Source organism: Erythrolamprus reginae, chromosome 5, assembly GCF_031021105.1.
Source record: "Erythrolamprus reginae isolate rEryReg1 chromosome 5, rEryReg1.hap1, whole genome shotgun sequence".
Taxonomy (NCBI): domain Eukaryota; kingdom Metazoa; phylum Chordata; class Lepidosauria; order Squamata; family Dipsadidae; genus Erythrolamprus; species Erythrolamprus reginae.
The window spans coordinates 61,836,094-61,857,289 of NC_091954.1; the positions used below are offsets into that span (position 1 = coordinate 61,836,094).

Consider the following 21,196-nt stretch of genomic DNA (forward strand, 5'->3'; position numbering starts at 1 on the left):
GACCCAAAGACCAGCTGGCTGGTGGGAGGTGAATGCACATGGGCAGTGGAGTTGGGCTGGGGCAATGGCTGGTGTGTCCACAGAGAGGGGTCTGCGTGCCACTTGTTACACCTGTAATGTACCTTATATTTTGTCACACATATCATCTATTTTGTTGTCATCTTTTAGGCATAAGTAGGTATTATGCAATCTAAGAAAGCATGATCAACCATACCCAGAATTATACTTTCAAATTGGGGTGCTCTGATTACTAGAAAGATTTTGTTAGGATGGAAATTGAATGCCATGTGCCATAATGGAACATTGCTGAACATACTTAGTAGAATATCATACTTTTGATTACCACATTCTTTCATTTTAAATCTTTTTAAATTAGCAATACGATGGCAGATGTTTTTCTTGCTAAATTAATTTTAGGGTCTTTGGTATAGTATGTTATTGATTATGGTATTCTTATGCTCTTCATTGGTTCTTAAACTGTCATACGGAGTCATGTAACATACACAACATATTCATTTCCATTTTTCAAATCAAACATTACAGATTTTGCAGAATAAAATCTGAACAAAGTTTGTCAATAACAATGCTCTACTGTAATAATTTTTACTTATTTTTAAGCTCTATTTCCTTAAAAAATATTTCACATCTAGCCATATTTTCCCCACTGATGTCTTTTATCAAAGATAAGACATATGTCAAATCTGGAAAGAATGGAACCTGGAAAGGCCAAGAAAGTGTTTGGGAAAAGGAGCTTTCCATAGTAAAACAACTCATTTCAATGATGTAATAACAAAATTATTTCATCGTAAATAATCCAGAGAGCTTTGGTTAATGGGAGGTCTAAAAATGTTAATAAATGTTTTAAAGGAAATTGGGTTTTTTTCTAAATGCCTACTTGAAAGTATATTTAAAAGCTATAATGACCCAGATTCTGTTATGAATATCCATAGATAGATAAGTTTGAGCTAACCTCATATGTGGGTTTCCTATTTTACCATTCTGGACATAGAAGAGAATGCAAATATACATCCACATCATAGCTTTGGATAGCCACTATGTATAGGACATTTCTTCTAGAGACTTTTTTTTTATTACTAAACGTATTGGTATGCATGGACTCAGCTGATCATTCAATAGTTCCCTTTAAGAAATAGATGAATTGTGCACAGTGGGAATTGAGATTTAAAACAGATTATATCTATGAGACAGCAATGCTTTCAAACAAACAGCAAATTGATTTGCTTTAGCAAGAGGCTGCATACTGTCCCTTCTGTTTTATATAAGATGGTGCATTCTCCAATTAGTCAATTAATCAGCACATTGACTCTCCTCTTTTTTTATAACAAATAATATCAAATTTATTCTTGTCCTTTCTGGAAAGCGGAAGATACTTCAAAGAAGAGTTGAAAGAGCATATCAATCTTCATTTGATCTTTTCACCAAGGACAACCAATGGTCTGAGGTCATCTTTTGCCTGTAAGTAATACCCATGGCAACACAGGTTTTTTAAAATGGATTCAATTGCTCTTTGATCTCATCACCATGATGAGCATGGAAATACTCACGTCAATTACGTATTTTCTAAAAAAATAAAATGATGTGATAATTTAATTGTTTTGTTCTTGATTCATGTTCAAAAAAAGAAGGTACAAGATTTCATTTTTTCTGTTGTTTTATTTAGACATATTTGAATTATAGTATTAATGTTATTATTTGAAAAAGGACATAATTATCTATTGCTTTTTGCAACCAAATACCTAATATCTTCCAAATGGGGCTTATCATTATGCGAGGTAAGTCCAATATATTAATAACACCCTGAGTTGGGAAATTTTATACAGAGAATTAGGGTCATAGTATCCTTGCAGATGTATCACTTGTTATTACGGTCTCTTTGGAAATTACCTTAATACTCAAAACCAGGGGTGGGCTACTGGCAGGATGGGGGGGAATGCAGTGGGGTAGTGAAAATGGAGCTCCACCCCAGAACACCCAATTTGCACTGAAAGATGTTGAAAGAAGATTCAGGGCGTCCTGCATAAGCCACGCCCACAGTGTGGTAGTAAAAAATTTGGTAGCCCTTCACTGCTCAAAACTGACAATATGGATAATGTAGATATTATTTTTATCAATAGTTAAAAGGTCTGACAGGTTTATCTTTTTACATTAAAAAAAATTCAATAGACAAGATACTATCCTTGCATTAAATATAATACCGGAAAGAGGTTTGCCAAAATACAATTCTATTTCCTCCCACTTCTTCAGACTTAATTGTGTATAATCCAGTTTAAATTGACTCCTAGTGACCACATGTGTAGATCTATAATATCTCCAACCTGACCCTTTAAGTAAGACAAAAGTATCCCAAAATCTTATTGTTAGCCCTCCTCTTTTATCTTTCATTTTTTTTATACTTTACAGAAGAAGAAAGTAGAAGAAGAAAGTATAATGTGTCTAGCTAGATCAGGTCACAAAGCAGACAAGAACTACAGGAAACCTACCTTATTGTTAAAAGATGTCAGATCTAATCTTAAAAGATGTAAGATATTTTGTTCATTTACAGGCAGACACATGCACACAAACACACATAACACATGTGTTAAAGAGAATCAATGGGAGGCAATTGAATTTCTTTCTCACTTCCAGGCAGCGGTGGGCTACTAGCCGGAATGCGAAATTGTGCTCACCGCCGCGGCTCGTAATTGGGCCAGTGCAATTTTGCTTCTGTACCTGTGGAGATAGCAAAATCACGCATGGTGCACCCATGTTTCGCCATGCACAGAAGCAAAAAAAGTTCGCCAAAACACAGGCACACCTGTAGCTCCATGCGCAATTTTGCTACCTCCACAAGTGCAGAAGCAAAATTGTAATGGCCCCACAAGCACTTATGAGCCGTGGCGGCGAGCACAATTTAGCATTCCATGTGCTATCTAGTTATAGTGATGGGGGTGAGTGTTGGGGGATATGTGGGATGTGTATCTTGTATATCAAGGGTGGGTTACAGATATCTGCTGAAGTTTCTATCAATCTCTTAAACTCAGCATAACTTTTATAGGGAAACAGATACCCCAAATGCCACCTCCTGGATCTATTGTGCAAAATAAATTCTGCCCTATAGTTTCCTATCACTGGAAAAGGAGTGGGGGAGGAACAGCTTTGGAATGTCAGAACATTCATAAGCAATAATGGGATATTCAACAATCCTTCATAATAGACAACTGCAAAAAAAAAGGTCATTGGGTTAATATATTGAATAATTAACATAATGTTAACATAATGTTTTTCAGTGGGCAGGTGTAAGAAAACCTTAGTGGAAAGCTACAGCAATTTCCAATTTTGGCCCTCAGGTGCCTGTGTACAGTATATCTATGGCCATAGTTCCCTCTAAGCTGAGCAGTGAGCAATCGCTCACTTAAAAATCATCATCAACTCAGAGTTTTTCAAACCTGCCCAGAAGCCGAGAGGGAAAGAGTGAGAGGGAAGGAGAGAGAGAGGAAGAGAGGAAGAGAGAGAAACAGATAGAAAAAAGAGAGGAAGGAAAAAAGAAAGAAAAAGAATGGGAGTAAGGAAGAGAGAAAGAAAATCAAAATCTAGTTTGAAACTAGCTCAACTATTTAAGTGGCATTTTGATATTGATAGAGTTGCCCTATTATGAGCTCACTGTTATAGACACACAGTACAGTATTTTATTTTGAAATTCTCTGAGGCAAAACAGGGTGGGGTTTTTGTTTGTTTGTTTGTTTGTTTGTTTGTTTGTTTATTATTTCTGTGCCGCCCAGTCCCGAAGGGACTGCCGCTCAGACACTATACTTTTCCGCCCACCCCCCCCAAAAAATTAGAGGGAACACTGTCTATGGCATGTTTGTATACAGCCTTTGGTAATGGTAACTCTTCCTTTAATGTGAGGCATAAAGAGAAGCAGGTGCAGAGATTCTGATGTCAGCCCTTGACAGGGTAGGTTAGGAAACAGACATCACAGGAACTATTGGAATTTTTAAGGGGCATAATAACACAATCATGAAAACCTGACAGAGTCTCTCTCCCTCCCTCACCCCAGACCAAAAGAAACAACCTGGGGAAATTGACAAGATAAGTCAAAGGCAGTATAGCCTGCAAAAGGAATGTGGTTGTGACAAACATCTTAAAGGAATGTTCCATAATTTCTAGGGCTGTAGATGCGAGGAGTGAGAAATATACTTTCATTAGATTTTTCAGTGTTACTCTGCAATAAAAGTATGATGGATATACTTCCTATTTGGACTATCTTATAAAGTACCATATCCAAACTAACCTCTTCCAATATGCTGGGATTATATACTCTTGACAATACAGTGATACCTACAAACGCCTCTACTTACGAACTTTTCTAGATAAGAACCGGGTGTTCAAGATTGTTTTGCCTATTCTCAAGAACCATTTTCCACTTACAAACCCAAGCCTCCAAAACTAGGAGGAAACAGGGTCTCCACCCTCCCTATGGTTTCCCCAATCGCATGCATTATTTGCTTTTACAATGATTCCTATGGGAAAAATTGCTTCTTCTTACAAACTTTTCTACTTAAGAACCTGGTCACGGAACAAATTAAATTCGTAAGTAGAGGTACCACTGTACCTATCACTAAATGCTACTGCTGGTGTTCCTTTTACCTCCAAAGATTAAACATTTAGAGCCATTTTGGAATCCAGCCTCTTCAAAATTTAATAAATAACACAAGCAAACAAAAAGCAAAGAATTTTGGCTTCTATCTTATTAAGTTGGGGCAATGTCAAACTCTAAATCAATAAGAACACATGTGAAACCTCTTGAATTTCTTCATCTATCATCATCAAGTGAAGGGGGGGGGCTATCTCTAAATATTTTGCTTCTTCAGCAGAATTTTGAGTGAAGTATTTCAACCATATAAAAGAGTTTAGCAAGGCATTTCAACCCAGAGTCAACATATCCCAAAGGGAACACCTTGACAGGTGGATCACATATCAAATCCAATTCTTATAGATGCTTTTTATAAGCAGAACCACAATTGATTTTTCTCTTTTCTAACTTAAAAACAACATCAAACCATTCAGCAACATCAAATGGTACACTTTAAAGTTGTAGTGCACTAAAGTTTTGACATTTGCCCTAGCAGGATAAAGCAATTTAATGGTTATATATCTGAAAATATCAATACATGATTAGATAATTAGCTATGTATTCTGAGGTACCTATGTATTATATAATGGAATATTTATAAATTTATTCAATCATGTAGGTAATATATGAAACATTTGTATGATTGTGCTACAGTGCAGCAGAAAAATCAGTATCTTTTACTAAATGAATATTAATGGGGTTTATTCACGAAAAATTAGGGGAAATAATTTCCGAACAAAAATTCAATATAAATTTTGCAGACATAGAGACACTTAAATAATAACTTTAGAATTTATCACTTATATGTCATATTCTCTATTTTCTGAGTTTACAATTTCCTTATATCTCTTCTCCAGACAGAAAAAAGATGAAAGAGAGATATGACATTATTAAGATGACTGGTTATTTCAAATGAATATATCTAGAAAAAACATTCATGTGAAACCATTTTAATCCCTTTCTCTTGTAAATCTATAGACCATTAGTATCCAGGGTTTAAATGGTTCACAGTCCTATCCTGTCACAGGAATCAAACATTCATAACTAACATATAAGGGGAAAAATTATCTTTTGTCCTCCTTGTGCTTAATCTTGTAATTATATGAGTTACTAGTTTCAGAGGTATCTCCTTACCTAAACAGAAAACCACAGAATGATGACAGGTGGTCTAAAAAGTAGTGGGAGTGGGAATAGCCTCCAATGTCTGTGAACTTCCTCTTTGTGTTTCCATGTAGAAAGTCACCCATAATGTGTTTCATATTCTTAATGGCTTCTATTAGCTCAGTCATTCAATATGAATCTTTACTGCTTAACTATATTGTTAATAGATTTAAAAAACTATAGAAGGCATTAGAACACCTTATGGAAAATTATCAGATAAATGGCATTATACTTTTTACTTCTAACAACCTTTTATGACTATCAGTATTTCTCTTAAACACACCTGAGTATTTAAGTATAGTAAGTATAGTGCTTTCTCCAATAAAATCATTAATGTCTTTGTGTCAAAGAGTACTTTGGGGGAGAAGGATACATTGTAACATGTATTATAGTGACATCATAGCAAGTGATTTCCCAAAAATAGAGCAACAAACAATACTGTGGATTTCTTCTTCTCCAAACTGCAATGATTAAGAGTAGTATACATTTAACAGCATAAATCCAACTTGGGCAATTGTGCAGAGGTGGGATCTGCATAGTTCAAAAACAGAAATTACCTGTTGTGGTTGCAGCAAATGATCAGGTTGCCTCCCTGGGAATACAGTGTTCCCTCAATTTTCGCGGGGGTTACGTTCCAAGACCTCCTGCGAAAGTCGATTTTCCGCAAAGTAGCGGTGCGGAAGTAAAAACACCATTTTTGGCTATGGACAGACAAAATCTACCCCCACGCACCCTTTTTCAAGGCAGCGCAAGGAGCCGGGCTTGAAATTAGGGCAGGGAGTGACGAAAGTGCGGAGGCCGGCAAAGATTGCTTTGAATGTCGGCTGTCCCCACCCCCCAGTGCCTCTGGCCCCCTCGCCGCTACCGCCCGCCCACCCGATCCACCCCTCTCACCGGCTTTCTTCGGACACGGGTCCTCCTGCAGCAGCGCTGGCGGCTACGGCTTCTCATCCTCCTCATTCGGCCGGTAGCCGCTCTGAGCGCTTTGAGAATGCCTGCCTCGTCCCTCTCACAGTCCCTTAGCTGAGAGCACTTTCGTCCCAGCTATCAGCAAGGGGGCTGCAGGAGAGGTGGGGGCAGGCATTCTCGCAAAGAGGGAGAAAGAGAGAGAGAGCAAGAGGGGGGAGAGTGGAAGGTAGAGAGAGAGAAAAAAAAATGATAGAAAAAGCGAGAAAAAAGAGAAATGAGGAAATGATTGAAGCAGAGAATGATAGGAAAGAAAGAGAAAGAGAGAGAGAAGTGACTCTTGGTGATGACGTATGACGTCATCGGGTGGGAAAAACCGTGGTATAGAAAAAAAACGCGGAGTATTTTTTAATTAATATTTTTTGAAAAACCGTGGTATAGCGTTTCGCGAAGTTTGAACCCGCGAAAATTGAGGGATCACTGTATTTAAAACTGGGCTTATAACTGTCCAGCCTTTTAGAACAAACTCTATTGGGTTGCAAAAATGATAATACAAAAGGCTATGTGTGCCTTGCCCCTTGCATTAAAAGTATTTGTTCATCCTTACCATAAGCTAAACAATTGCTGCTACAGTTGTTCCATGTGAAATTATGAGCCTATTTTTTTCTCTTTCTGTTCGATGTTGTATTGAAAATATACCAAAGAAAATTTGTTATTGTCTTATGAAACCTGATTTGGTTGGGTACCACAAACTATCTTCCTGGATTTTGACATCAAAACAAACAACTACAGCACAGTTAGCTTTGCTTCTTTTGTACAGAGATGAATAAAGCAAAAGTAAATGGGCCTCACAGCATCAGCAGACTACTTGTCCACAGGAAAGAAAAATATGTCAGGTATATTGATTTATCGTGCCAGAATAATAATACCTAATGAAAAAGTCTGAAAGTCCAAGCCCTGAGGAGGGGTATAGGAATAACAGAATAATTGTTCCTAGCAGCATGTGTAATGTTAAACTGCTGTTTGATATTGCATTTGAAATGGAGATTGGATATGTATCCAAGAAGGAAGGAAAAGGGCACATACCTTTTGGTCAATGCTGTATGCTAGAATCCAGTCTTCTTGCTTAGGATGGAAGAGCAGACTCTGAATGTAGAAGCTGAGTCTATACTTTTGATAGGTGGCTCCTTCATCATTACTGATGAGTATGCTACTTTCAATCTCAGGATCACTTAAGAGCATAATCTATTTTTAAAAAACGGGAAAAGTTGAAGAGAGTCTATTAATCTAATAACAATTGAAAATACTATCATGCATATATAAAACACCTCTATGTTAGGTTTTCATACCCAGAATTCTGGCACAAATCTACATTCACACATTAAATGGTAAGCAGGGATTGGCAGTGCCTCAACTACAGGTGCCTGATGAGACGCCCTACTCTTCAAATATCATAAAATCTCATGGAAATTAGTTTAAGAGTCTCAAAATGTCAGAAATTCTCATGTGAGAAAGCTGAAATCTCACAACATCTCTTTAAAAGATAATGACGTTTTGATGCTGTTGAGGAAGGCATAGACACTTGCTATAAAGTACAAAAGATTGCCAGGCAGAATCATGTATTAACTTCTTTTGAAAAGATGAGTGTTATTAAAAGAAAGCCAGATGGCATCATTAATTTATTTTTCAAATTTGTAACCACACTCCCTCAGCAAAGCTAGACTACTGAATGAGAAAACTAAGACCAACACAATCATTCTTCATTTATGATACAGGAAGCCCCAAGCTAAGTGATAGCCATACATGATTCAAATGTACAGATCTGACCAACATAATCAGATGAATTATTCTAATTTTTTGAATTATTTCTAATTTTGTTTAAAAACAAATCCTTTTGAACTGTAAATGTTTTGCTCACATGCATAACTCTGTACAGAAAAGAGAATATAGAGCATCATAATTATTTGCCATCATTCTATAATATTGTTCAAATTAAATGAATACTCAAATGTAGAACTTTACATATGAAAGGGTATAACTATCAAAAAATGCAATTATAAAAAGAATGCATAGATATCAGCCACTTCTCCCACCAGGAAATGACCAGTCTCATACATACAGTCTCAGTCCATTAGAGTAATCAGGAAAGAAAAAAGATGTAATGTATGAACTATTGAATATAAATATTTGAGGTAGTGGACTCCATAGATATGTTAAAGAAATTAAGATACAAGAGGAGGAAGAGGATGCTGTAGGTATTACAGCTTTTACAATGCTGTTTATTGTTAATATGAAAAGGCTGTTAGGTTAAAGGTGTTACGTCCGCCTTTATTTCTCTCCAACTTTATTCCTCTCTAGCATTGATCTCTATTGTTTTTTGATGCATTTCCTGCCACTCTAAGATTTACCTCTATCTGCTCCTGTGAAGCACACCCTATTTTATATGTATGTATTACACACACTAGCTGATTACCTGGCATTGCCCGTGTATTTATAGATGCCAAAATGTTTCTGACAGGGAAGTATTGGGAGGGGACTTTCTTCTACCTGCCTGCCTGCCTGCCAATCTATCTATTGAAAGGGGCCTTTTTTCCCCCTATTTCCATGCCCATTTTCCCTGCACTCTTCTCTCCCCCTCCCAAGCACTCCTCTATCTCATCCTTTCTACAATCCTGGCAATTTGCCCCAAATTCACCAGGGAGTGCTGTCTACCTCTGACAGGGAGCCATTGGGAGGGGCCGTTCTCCCAATGCCCTACTCCAGTGATGGCGAACCTATGGCACACGTGCCACAGGTGGCACGCGGAGCCATATCTGCTGGCATGTGAGCCGTTACCCAAGTTCAGCTCCAATGTGCATGCCAGGGCAAGGACCTGGCAATAGGAAGGCTAGAAGGAAGATAAAATAACAGGGGTGAAAAATTATAAGAAAAATACTAATACTAAGAAAAATACTCACAGGAAGGATAGGAAGAAAAAGGGCAAAGGAGGAATGATATTCAAGATCAGCAGTTGGATGGGCTGTGCTTGCCACGTCCTACTCTGCTGAGGACTGAACCAGGAACTCGGGTCAGTGGGTGGATCCATACTTTAAATATCTGACTCAGTCCTCACCTCTGAAGGGTGAGGACAACCCATCCTGACTGCTGATTCCTCCCCCCCATGGAGAATTAGCTTATTTGTCATATTCCCTGTCTGACCATATGAGGTAAGGCCGATATCAATGTTGCAAATCTGAAAATACAATTTTCTCACCATCACCGTTAAAGCCAAATAAATTAGGGAGGGTCTCTTCTGAGCCTCTTGCTCTGCCCATTATTCTACTGTTGTCTATACTTTTATTTGACCTTTCATAGGTACCCCATTCCCACGGTTATTGTCCCATAGCATTACAAAGAGATGTTTTGTCATCTTTTACCAAAATGTAAACCTGCTGTTTCTCTTCTTCCAAATATTAGGCAAATATTTTTGAATTTCATCTCCCAGAGGTTCTTAGAAAACCAAGACGTATCCCCAGAATTGGTGCAAAGAACCATAAGAGCAATCCTAAAATCTTAGTCTGTAGAAATTCTCAGTCTTCTAAATTTCCTCAGTCTCCTAAAATCTTAGTCACTTGCCTATTCCAGGCTGCTCACCAGATTCTCAGTGAAAAATATCCCTCTGGAATCCAGTCAGGACTGCCAGTTGCTTATTTGTATCTTCCTGAGTTGGGTGAGGAGGGAAGCAAGCCAAAAAGTGATCTGGCCATGCTTATAACACCCAACAACATAAGATCACATCACAATTTCCCTGAAACAAAAACCAGGACTGTAACATCTGTAATGTTCAATACTTTCATCAAGTTCACTAATTCAGAATGTTAGATCCTTGCTAGAATGAAGGAGTGCAGTCTTGGAGTAAGTAACGGTTCTTTATTGAACAGAAGGTAACGGTTACAGAACAAAACAAGACAAAGCATGGCTGTGCCTGGCAGCTATATATATCCCGGGCTGCCAGACTGAGCCAACCAATCACCTTGCAGTATTTTCCCGCCCAAGGAATATGGGGCGGGTACAAGGCCTAACTGTCCTCTGGACACAACACAGAACATATAAACACTGACTCTGTTCAGTTCCTGATTGCTTCCTAATTACTGGTATTTATTCTTGTTTCAATGTAGCTAAAATCTTCTTAAACTATCATCATCATCATCATAATCATCATCATCATCATCATTATTATTATTATTAGGCAGCTCACAAAATAAATATAGAAAAAAGCATACATTATGCTTTTTTCTATATCTAATACATTTTTCTATATCTAATACAAAATCTAATACATTAAAAATCATGTCTTCATTAGGCCCTAGATTCAATCCTAGCTGATCCAACAAAGAAGAAACCTGATTTTGATTGTGAATTAAAGATTGATTGATTCACAATCTTGAAAAACACTGATGGGAAAGAGGTTATCAGATTCCTTTCTCCTTTTAATATGAACTTTCTACCGCAAAATTGAAAAACAAAAGTTTTTCTGTATAAGAAAATGGTTTACATTTTTCATAAGCTAAAACTGCCTCAGTACACTATATGTTTTCAGTAAAGGATCCACCCAATACTGATTTAGATTAATCTCTTTTCATTAACAGCTAATAAACAAACACTAGCAAGAATGTGCACTAAGCATTGGTTTAGCACCATCATTTATAATTTCTAGAAGGAACACCAGAGCACTGTCAAATATAATGTATAGCTTTAAATATATAATCATTTCCCATAATAATAGGTTAAATGGCAATTCTTTATAAAGAGAAAAATATTATTCATTTTGCTATGTTCTAGAACAGTTTCTAATATATTTTTTCATGGTGTAGAGCTGTTTATCGGTGTCAGGGAACATTCTTGCAAAATGCTGTTGAATCAAATTTCTTATAATGCTTCATTCTTGGCTGCAAGAATTCAACCATAAAAGGTTAATTAAGGCACAATCAAGACTGGGCATATGAACGTAGTTCCAGTAGGGTGAAAAGATCACCTGAAAAAGGAATGAGTAAAACAACTACGCGGGCTTCAATTGAAATGACTGAAATGGTTTTATTTTTGTCTCTTTCTGCTAGAATTCTGAACATTATTCAGTCATAATGAACTTGACCATAAGATATCTCCTATACTTTCAGATAAGGCAGCAAAACCTGAGACTTTGAACTGTGTTTGGGAGATGTTGGTTGTAAATAAGCTACTAAACTTGATATTTATTAGGGTATTTGGAAACAGTGCTAATCTTAGGCAATATTATGTTTCTACAATTATCCTTATAAAAAAACACAATGACAGTACAAAGTCATAAGGGGGTATTCTGTCACTCTAGTGATGTTTCTGAATCTGTTTTTCAATATGACTAAAATTAAGAATATTCAGTTGGGTGAGTAAAAACATTCAATAGCCTTTAGGGGTAGTCATTCATTCATGATAAACCATTTGCTTGATTATAACCCAGTTCACAACACGCGGGGGGGGGGGGGAGGGGGGAGAACAAACTGCTGAATTTTTCTTTGAGTTGCCGGGTGGTAGTAAAAGAATCAGCAAATATAAAGACAATTAACCTCCAATGGAAAGAAAGTTATTTTCAGCTATAATTTGAAGCTTTTAATTGGTTTCTACTTGTAGGAAATCTACTTCCATATGAAAAGACCACACTGGGGACACAGCAGGCATTTGAAATATTTTTTTTTCCTCTGTGATAATGTAAAATTTGGTATTTCTTTCTGAACTTTTTTTTTAATGAGCAGTTTCACCCATTTTCACTTGAGATTGAAAGATTTTATCCAGATGAAATAGACAAAACAAACCCCTGTTAGGTTTAATCAGAGATGTATTCCTATCAGTGCACCCAAGTTTGCCGTTCCAGTAGTGGCCCACTGATTGTGCAATTTGCATGTGACGGTTCCAGTCCTGTCTTTGCCAGTCCAGGCATGGCAACATCTTTCTTTTCTAATTTTTGGTATGTTTTTTCCTCTGAGCATGCACAGAAGAAAAATTGTCCCTTTTACCCATGTACACAAGCAAAATTGTGTGAGGGGACATGTGCATATCCGCAAAACATCAGGATACGCATGCAGCTCACCAGTAGGAAGGTAAGAGGCACGCACCCCTGGGTGTAATGAAATCATATGCTTATATAATCATGTGATAGTAATCATACCAGTAAACTGAAGGGATCTAGGCATAGGCTAGTAGGGCACTGTATATTCATTGCCTACCATATCCCAAATAAAAACAAAATGTTTTTTTCCTTTTCCTCCCAACAATTTAGTTTAGGATTTCATATAATGAAATTGGTCAAATCTGTTTTTTTGCCCTGACTTCCAAAGTCAATATACAGAGGTATTCTTTCAAGATAATGCTTAGATTTCATAATGCAATTAGGATTAAAGCCTTGCATACAGTCTGCTGCGATAGCAAAGATATTGCTATAAAATGGCTGATTTACATTGTGGATTCTTAGAATAACGCTCAGATTCAGTACTAAACAGGCTGATTCTGCATAATTTAATCTTCAAGACCAATTAAAATATAATGAGCCATGGTAGTGCAATGGTTATAGTGCAGTACTGCAGGCTACTTCTGCTGAATGCCAGCTGGCTGCAGTTTGGCGGTTCAAATCTCACCAGACTCAAGTTGGCTCAGTCTTCCATAGTTCTGAGGTGGGTACAATGAGGACCTAAATTGCTGGGGGCAATATGATGACTCTGTAAACCGCTTAGAGAGGGCTGTAAAGTGGTATACAAGTCTCAGTTGACATTGAGGTCAACTGCAGAATCGGCAAGGTAAGCTCTGCATTTGGCAGATTAATGACCAACGTGTGGAACCAATGTGGAATAAGCCTTGCTATAAAGCTCAAAATATACCGAGCAGTAGTGCTAACTACCTGTTGTATGCCAGTGAGACTTGGACTCCATACAGGAGATATGCTAGGCAATTGAACCACTTCCACATGACTTGGAAGAAAGGCCTCTATCCGGTGGCAGGATAAGGTACCTGACACTAAAGTCCTCTACAGAGCAGGCCTGCTATCAATTCCCACCTTGCTGATGAAAGCCCAGACATGTTGCTAGGATGTCAGACCATCACATCCCTAAACAGGTCCTCTATTGTGACCTGTCTAAAGGAAAGTGATTGCATAGGAAACAAAGGAAGTGATACAAAGACCTATTAAAAGCCTCCTTCAAGTCCCTTGATATCAACACCACCTCTTGGGAAACCCCGGCACAAGATTGACTGACATGGTGCATGCTGATCCACTAAGGCTGCCAGACATCTGAGGCCAGAAGAACATTCATAGCAGAAGAGAAGCAAGCACTCCATAAAGCCAGAGCTGCAAATGCTGTGACAATAGTGCCCATACATGTCTGCCCAACATATGGCACAAGATTTCATGCCCGTATAGGCCTTACCAGCCACCTATGCACACGTTGCATACAACCCACAAACCATTAGATGTCAAGGTCCTCATCGAATATGATGGATGAACATCATCATGATCAAGTCTAAATGCTATTACTAACTGCTTTACCTGAGGTGAAGTATATCCCCAATATGCCTGTTTTGATTTATTTTAAATACATATTACCTTTTCACCAAAAGTACACATATGACTGCTCACAGGTATCATCCATTCCTATTTTTCTACAGGCTTTTTCATTGCTAGTTTGCTTCCTACTGGAATAATTTCAGAAAATTACATATTTTGTAATAGCACTATTGTTAATTAAGTTAATACTTTTGCTTTTTTGAGATTAGTTTAGACAGTTTGGACAATTCGTAAAAAATAGAGATGCTATCAATATCCTTCCACAATCCCAAAAGAATTCTGGATGGGCCAAAACAGATTACATCCTAATCCTTTTGCATCCCAAATGAAGTTCCATATTTATTTTTATTTACTTATAATATGTTCTGCCAGCGTGTTTCAACCGCCCGTAATTACAGGGTAATTAGTCCAGGAAGACATACACCACACGATAAAAGGAAAACCCAAAAGTTTTTATAAACAGAAAAACAAAAACAGCTCCCTTTTTAAATGTCAAAGGGATTCTCTGATACACACAAGACACAGGTTAAATGCAATCCAATTGCTCACTCAATAACTGGGAAATTGAGTCCAATTCTAAAGTCCAGAGAGTCCACACACAATCTTCAACAGCACAAAAACCACGATCTTGATGAAACAATGAATCAGATAAACTGCCATGAGGCTAAAACACCAGGCTGCACTTTTATCTGTAGCACTAATTACAACAGCCCCACCCAGCGACAGGTGGCCTCATTTTCTCTTGTAATAATCCTTCAGTTGTTGTCTCCTATGCATCACTCTACGCATGCGTTGATGTTTCATTAATTCTTGTTCATAATCCAGGGATGATACAGATGATTGATCTCCTCCTGGGCTATCTGCCAAACTCTCCTCTTCCCTGTCACTCACGCTTCCTTGGTCAGAGGAGGCTTCGTCGGCAGATTCCATCGGGAGCAAAACAGGCCTGCGGCATGTGGATGTTTCCCCCACATCCACCTGCACATTCCTTGGGGCAGGAGCTGGGCCAGAGCTAACCACAACATAATATAGGCCACCTATCTTACCTCAAGGTAATTTCAATTCAGTATAATCAAAGATTGAATCCATTTTTGCATAGTAGGAAGCTTTAATGTCTAAATTGACCAATTTCAAAAATGATCTAGTGGAGTATTACGATTCATGGCATTTATTCTTCAAAAGCGAGATTTAAATTTTGCATGTCCCTGGGTAAATTCTCCAAAGGTTAATGCATATTTTTAAGTAGGCTACTAATTTCTCAATCTTTATCAGGGTATATCTGAGATTGTCTATCACCCAGAGTCAACATGATGGAACCTATTCTTTCTATTTCTGGTAAAATCACTTATTACAATTTAGAAATTAACACAACAAATTTCATTAATAGATACAAATTTATATTAACACCTTTATGGAATGCAGTGATGTAACTGTTCAGGATGAAATGCACTGTCCTATTATATATGGGTTTATGGAGCATGTCTTATAAAATACTTCAACCATACAGGCTTATACCTTGGCAGTCATTTGAAGCCAGTCTAATAAAATCCATGTGAATCTTGAAACTCTAAAGGTGCCTTGGAGTACGGTAATGAAATAACAACCAACTGAAACAGCAAGGTCACTGCATTTGCTTCTTATTTTCCATTTTTAACTAAAATATTTTTGCTTTTTACTTTTAAAGATTTTTTTAAAATTTAAACTAAATCTCCTGCAAAATTGTTTTACACTGTGTTCGTTTTTAAAAATGCAAGCAAATATATTGCCCAGATTAGCCAGAAAGTACATAAGGTAAAATTGTAATGTATTTATTTATAGTCATAGATTTATAGTATATATTTTTCAAAAATTAAAAGGATGCTTATATTCTCTTGTTGAACTTTCCAACTGTTTTTTTAAAGAAACCTGTAATATTTAGCTCTTTTATATTCCCCTCCCCTTCAAAGGAAAAAGAGGTTTTCCCACTTACAGTACAGTGGTACTTCTACTTACAAACCTAACTTGTTCTGTCACCAGGTTCTTAAGTAGAAAAGTTTGGAAGAAGAAGCAATTATTCCCATAGGAATCAATGTAAAAGTAAATAATGTGTTTGATTGGGGGAATCACAGGGAGGGTGGAGGCCCTGTTTCCTCCCAGGAGATTCCTAGACAGGCCCCATGGAGGCTTCTCTCTGCCTTTTCCAGCCGTTTTCTCCTAGGAGATTCCTAGAGAGGCCCCATGGAGGCTTCTCCCTGCCTTTTCCAGTTACAGTTTCGGAGGCTCGGGTTTGTAAGTGGAAAATGGTTCCTGAGAAGAGGCAAAAAAACCTTGAACACCCAGTTATTATCTAGAAAAGTTTGTAAGTAGAGCACTGTTCCCTCTAACCTGTGCTATGCGCTATAGCGCAGGAGATTTGAGATCTCCACGCAAGAATTTCCAATTCTAGTGCAGAGGTCTCAAACCTCTTTTTCCCTGGCAAATTCTAGGCCGGTGGCCGGAAAAACTTGGAAGGCATGAAGAATGAAGCTCAGTTTCTGGTCTCGCAACTTTTTGCTGAGGGCGCAAAGAGAAAAAAGTTGCGAGTCCGGAAGCTGAACTTCCTTCGGCTTCATCGGAGGCAGCCTCTGCCACAGCTGCAGTGCCCGGCTGGAGCTTCCCTGGCGGCGGCAGCAGGTGAGTTTTACAGCTCTCAGGAAGGGCTCAAGCCTGAGGTGGGCCTGCAGGGACAGCGGGGCCAGGCAGCTCTGGCGAGCGTGGGGCAGCAGGGTGGGAAGCGAAGGTGGTGCCACCAAGCGGAGGTCGAGCAGGAGGGCACTGGCAGCAGCTGCACTGGGCAGTAGCCACAGGGTGGCGGTGGGGCGGTCAGCTGCGAGGCACTGATGGCGGTGGCTGGATGTGTTGCTGGATGCCATACATGCTGGCGCTGCACTGGGTATGGGTGTGGGGCTGGCACCTCCATCCTGGCCCAGCCAGCGGGCCAGTGCCAGCCCTGTGTCCATGCCACTGCCATTGGTGCATCTGTCCTGGAACTCCTGCTTGCAGCCAACTGCCCCATGGCTACTGCCCAGTGCCCGGCAGGAGGGAAAAAATCTTTTCCTATTAATTAGGAAAAAGTTGTATAAAAGTTTTTTGTTTCTTTTAAGAAGAATGTATATGAAGGAGTAGGCATGACAGCCTATCTGGATTTGTAAGAGGATAATGATATTAATTGAAGTATAAAATAACAGAATAACATAGTGGGAAGGGACCTTATTCTGCCCCAGCACCGAGCCCCAAATAATTACCCAATAAGTTGTCTTTGGTGACATCTGTGAATTTGATTATTTGATTATTTGATTATTTGATTATTTATTCTATGCTGCCCAGTCTCGAATGGACTGCCGCTCAGACGCTATACTTTTCTGCCCACACCGAAAAAAAATTAGAGGGAACATTGAAGTAGAGGCGTTCTTAGGTAGAGGTACCACTGTACTTAAAAACATCACATAAACATGTGAATGTGGGTTGATCTCTCTCTCTCTCTCTCTCTCTCTCCCTCTCCTCAAAAATCCTCCAAGTTATTTCATGGTATAATAAAATTAAACTATTCAGGAGAGCTTTCAATCACAAGGTTTTTACCAATCATGGGTTTATGCTCTGGATTTGAAATGCTCACCCTGATTGTACACAGAATAACCAATTCATTGAAAAATAAAACACACATTCAGGATTTCAATGCTTATATAGTTCAGAAAATTAAGTTTCTTGGTTAAAAAACTAAAATAGAGTAATTTGCATAATACTGGACTATCTCACTGCTTTTCAGCTTTATGTTGAAGTACATGAGCTAAAGTTGTAAGCTAAGAGGTTGGCATAGTTTTTGTCTAATCTGTTCTCTTTCTGGGCAACTTGTCCACCACCTCTGCTTCCCTTTTCTCACACATGTATGCAAAACAAAAAACTCTTTTGCGAGGCAGGAACTCATCTGTACAATGAAAAATGTGTGGGAAACATAACTCTCCCACAGCTTTCATAGTAATTTCAAAGGCTGCGAAGTGCTACAAAATCTCAAAAGAACCGTTGTACATACCTGAACGGTCTTCTCGGTGCACTGGAAGGAGAGTCCAACATGGGTAATTTACCAATCTTATTGGTAGAGACTGAGTTAATTTAAATATTTAAATATGAGGTAGTCACCTCCCCTTAGCAGCCCCCAATACCTCAGTTTTAAAAACGAAGCCAGTTTAAGGATAACCTGTTTATTGAACAATAACCATATAACCTCATAACTATTCAACATGCAATCCCAAGACTCCGGCGACCAGGCGAAACAACCATGCCGGGTGGGTTTGGACTCTCCTTCCAGTGCATCGAGAAGACCGTTCAGGTATGTACAACGGTTCTTCTCCACTGCATCTGGAAGGAGAGTCCAACATGGGATATACCAAAGATTACGGCCCATGGGAGGGCAAAGGCTGAGCCACGGTCGCAGGAGTTGAACACACTTGCTGCAAAACCCGTCTCCCAAAGGAAGCCTCCGCCGAAGCTACGGAGTCCAATTTGTAATGGCGTATGAAGGTTGTAGGAGACGCCCACGTGGCCGCCCTGCAAATGTCCTTAATGGATGCCTGAGTCCTCCACGCAACCGAAGTGGCTGCGCTCCTAGTGGAATGTGCTGTTACCCCGGTCGGTGGTAATTGAGACCGAGCTTTGCAAGCTTCCTCAATACAATCCCTTAGCCAGCGACTGATGGATCTGGATGATACTGGAAGACCCATTGATCGCTGGCCAAAGGACACAAACAGCCTTTCAGATTTCCTGAAATGTCCAGTCCGTCTGATGTAGAGTTTCAAGGCCCTCCGAACATCTACCTTGTGCCACCTCAACTCGAGAGGGTGCTGTCCATGTGTGCAAAAGTCTGGCAACACTAATTCTTGTGTCCTATGGAACCCAGAGTTAACCTTGGGAATAAAGGATGGGTCTAATCTTAATACAACCCGATCTGGGTGGAATATACACAAATCCGCACGCGTAGAAAGGGCCGACAGTTCCGACACTCGGCGTGCCGAGGTAATTGCCATTAAAAAGGCTGTCTTTAAGGAGAGCAATCGTATTGGAATGGTCCTCATCGGCTCAAAGGGAGGAGCTGTAAGCGCCCTGAGTACTAGAGAAAGGTCCCATGTCGGGAATCTGTGTACTGGAGGCGCGTGGGTGTTAATTGCGCCCTTAATAAAATCCCTAACCCAAGGATGTTGTGCAAGGGAACGAGCGTGAGGTAATCAGATGATGGTTGCCAGAGCCGCTAAATGTCTTTTCAAGGTATTTGGGGCTAACCCTTTTTCTACCCCGGACTGTAGGAATTGCAAGACTGAAACTATTGAAGCCTCTCCCGGACTAAGGTGGTGGCTTGAACAAAACTTACAAAAGGCCGCCCAAGTGGCCTGGTAGAGCCTCACCGTTGATGGGCGACGAGCTGCCTGCATGGTGGATATAACCTCGTCGGGCAAAAGTTGATGTTTCAGACCCGCCCTTTCAAGTGCCAGGCGGTCAGTTTGAACCACTGAGGGTTCGGATGGCAAACTGACCCCTGAATTAACACTATCTCGGGATCCGGAATCCTCCACGGGGAAGACACCGACAGGGCTACCAGGTCTGCAAACCAAGGATGTCTTGGCCAATGGGGAGCTACCATTATCACCTCTGCCCCCTCCCGAATTGTTTTGTCTAGAGTCCTTTGAATTAGACACGTCGGGGGAAAGGCATATAGTAAACCCTGGGGCCACGTTGACCAAAGGGCATTGATCCCTTCCGCCCCCGACGTTGGGAACCGGGAGTAAAACCTCTCCAATTGAGTGTTCGCTGGAGTTGCGAAGAGGTCCACCAACGGAAGACCAAATCGCAGCACTATCTGCTTGAAGAGCGATGGGTCCAGTTGCCACTCCGAAGGATCCAGAGTGGCCCTGCTCAGCCAGTCCGCTTGCACATTGCTGGTCCCCGCAATATGCTCCGCCATCAAAGAGGCCAGATGAGACTCGGCCCAGTTGAAAAGATCCGTGGTCTGAACCATGAGACAGTGCGACCTCGTACTCCCTTGGTGGTTCAGGTGCGCTTTCGTGGCCACATTGTCCGTTAAAATCAGGACGTGTCTGTTCTGAACCCAGGGAGCGAAGGCTTGAAGAGCTAGGAAAACTGCTCTGAGTTCAAGAACGTTGATGTTGACCTGGGTTAAATCCTCCTGCGACCATAGGCCCTGAGCTATATGAGGACCCATATGGGCGCCCCAGCCAGACAAACTCGCGTCTGTTGTGATAATCACGCGCTCGTGGCTGTGAAGAGGAGAACCCTGGAGCAACGCCGGGGACAACCACCATGCCAGCGACTGTTTGACTGAAGCCGGCAACGTCACCTTTCGATGTGAGTGACTCATCTTGCCCCTTTGGGCCGGAAGGAGGAACCATTGAAGGCCTCTCATGTGATGACGAGCCCATGGAACAATCCCTATGGATGAAACCATAGTCCCTAACACCTTGGACAACATTGCCAACGGTATCTGTCGTTGTCGCCGAAGGCTGGTCACCAATTTCCGGATATTGAGTATCCTCTCTGATGTTAGGGAAACAGTGTCTTTTGTGGTGTCTATGATGGAACCCAGATGTTGGATCGTCGTAGTAGGATGAAGATGACTCTTCTCCTCGTTGACCGTGTAGCCATGCCATTCCAGAGTCTGCCTCGTGAGCGCCAGATCGTGCTGCGCTTGGGCCATGGACTTGGACAGAACGAGGATGTCGTCCAAGTATGCCATGACCCGTATGGACTGGGCCCTGAGATGTGCTGTCAGGATGTCCATCAGCTTCGTAAAGGTGCGGGGTGCCGAGGACAGGCCGAACGGCATAGCACGGTATTGGTAGTGGACACCGTTGAGACAAAACCTGAGGAACCGATGATGAGCTGGCCAAACCAGAACATGC

General features: G+C 40.2%; 1 protein-coding gene across 1 annotated transcript in view; it reads right to left on the minus strand.

Annotated features, from left to right (window-relative positions):
- LOC139167804 (VPS10 domain-containing receptor SorCS3-like) overlaps window positions 1-21,196 on the minus strand; it is a 624,967-nt gene that overhangs the window by 288,566 nt on the left and 315,205 nt on the right. The window contains exon 4 of the mRNA XM_070752751.1: window positions 7,787-7,945. Coding sequence (XP_070608852.1) covers window positions 7,787-7,945 — 159 coding nt within the window. The remainder of the gene's footprint in view (window positions 1-7,786; window positions 7,946-21,196) is intronic.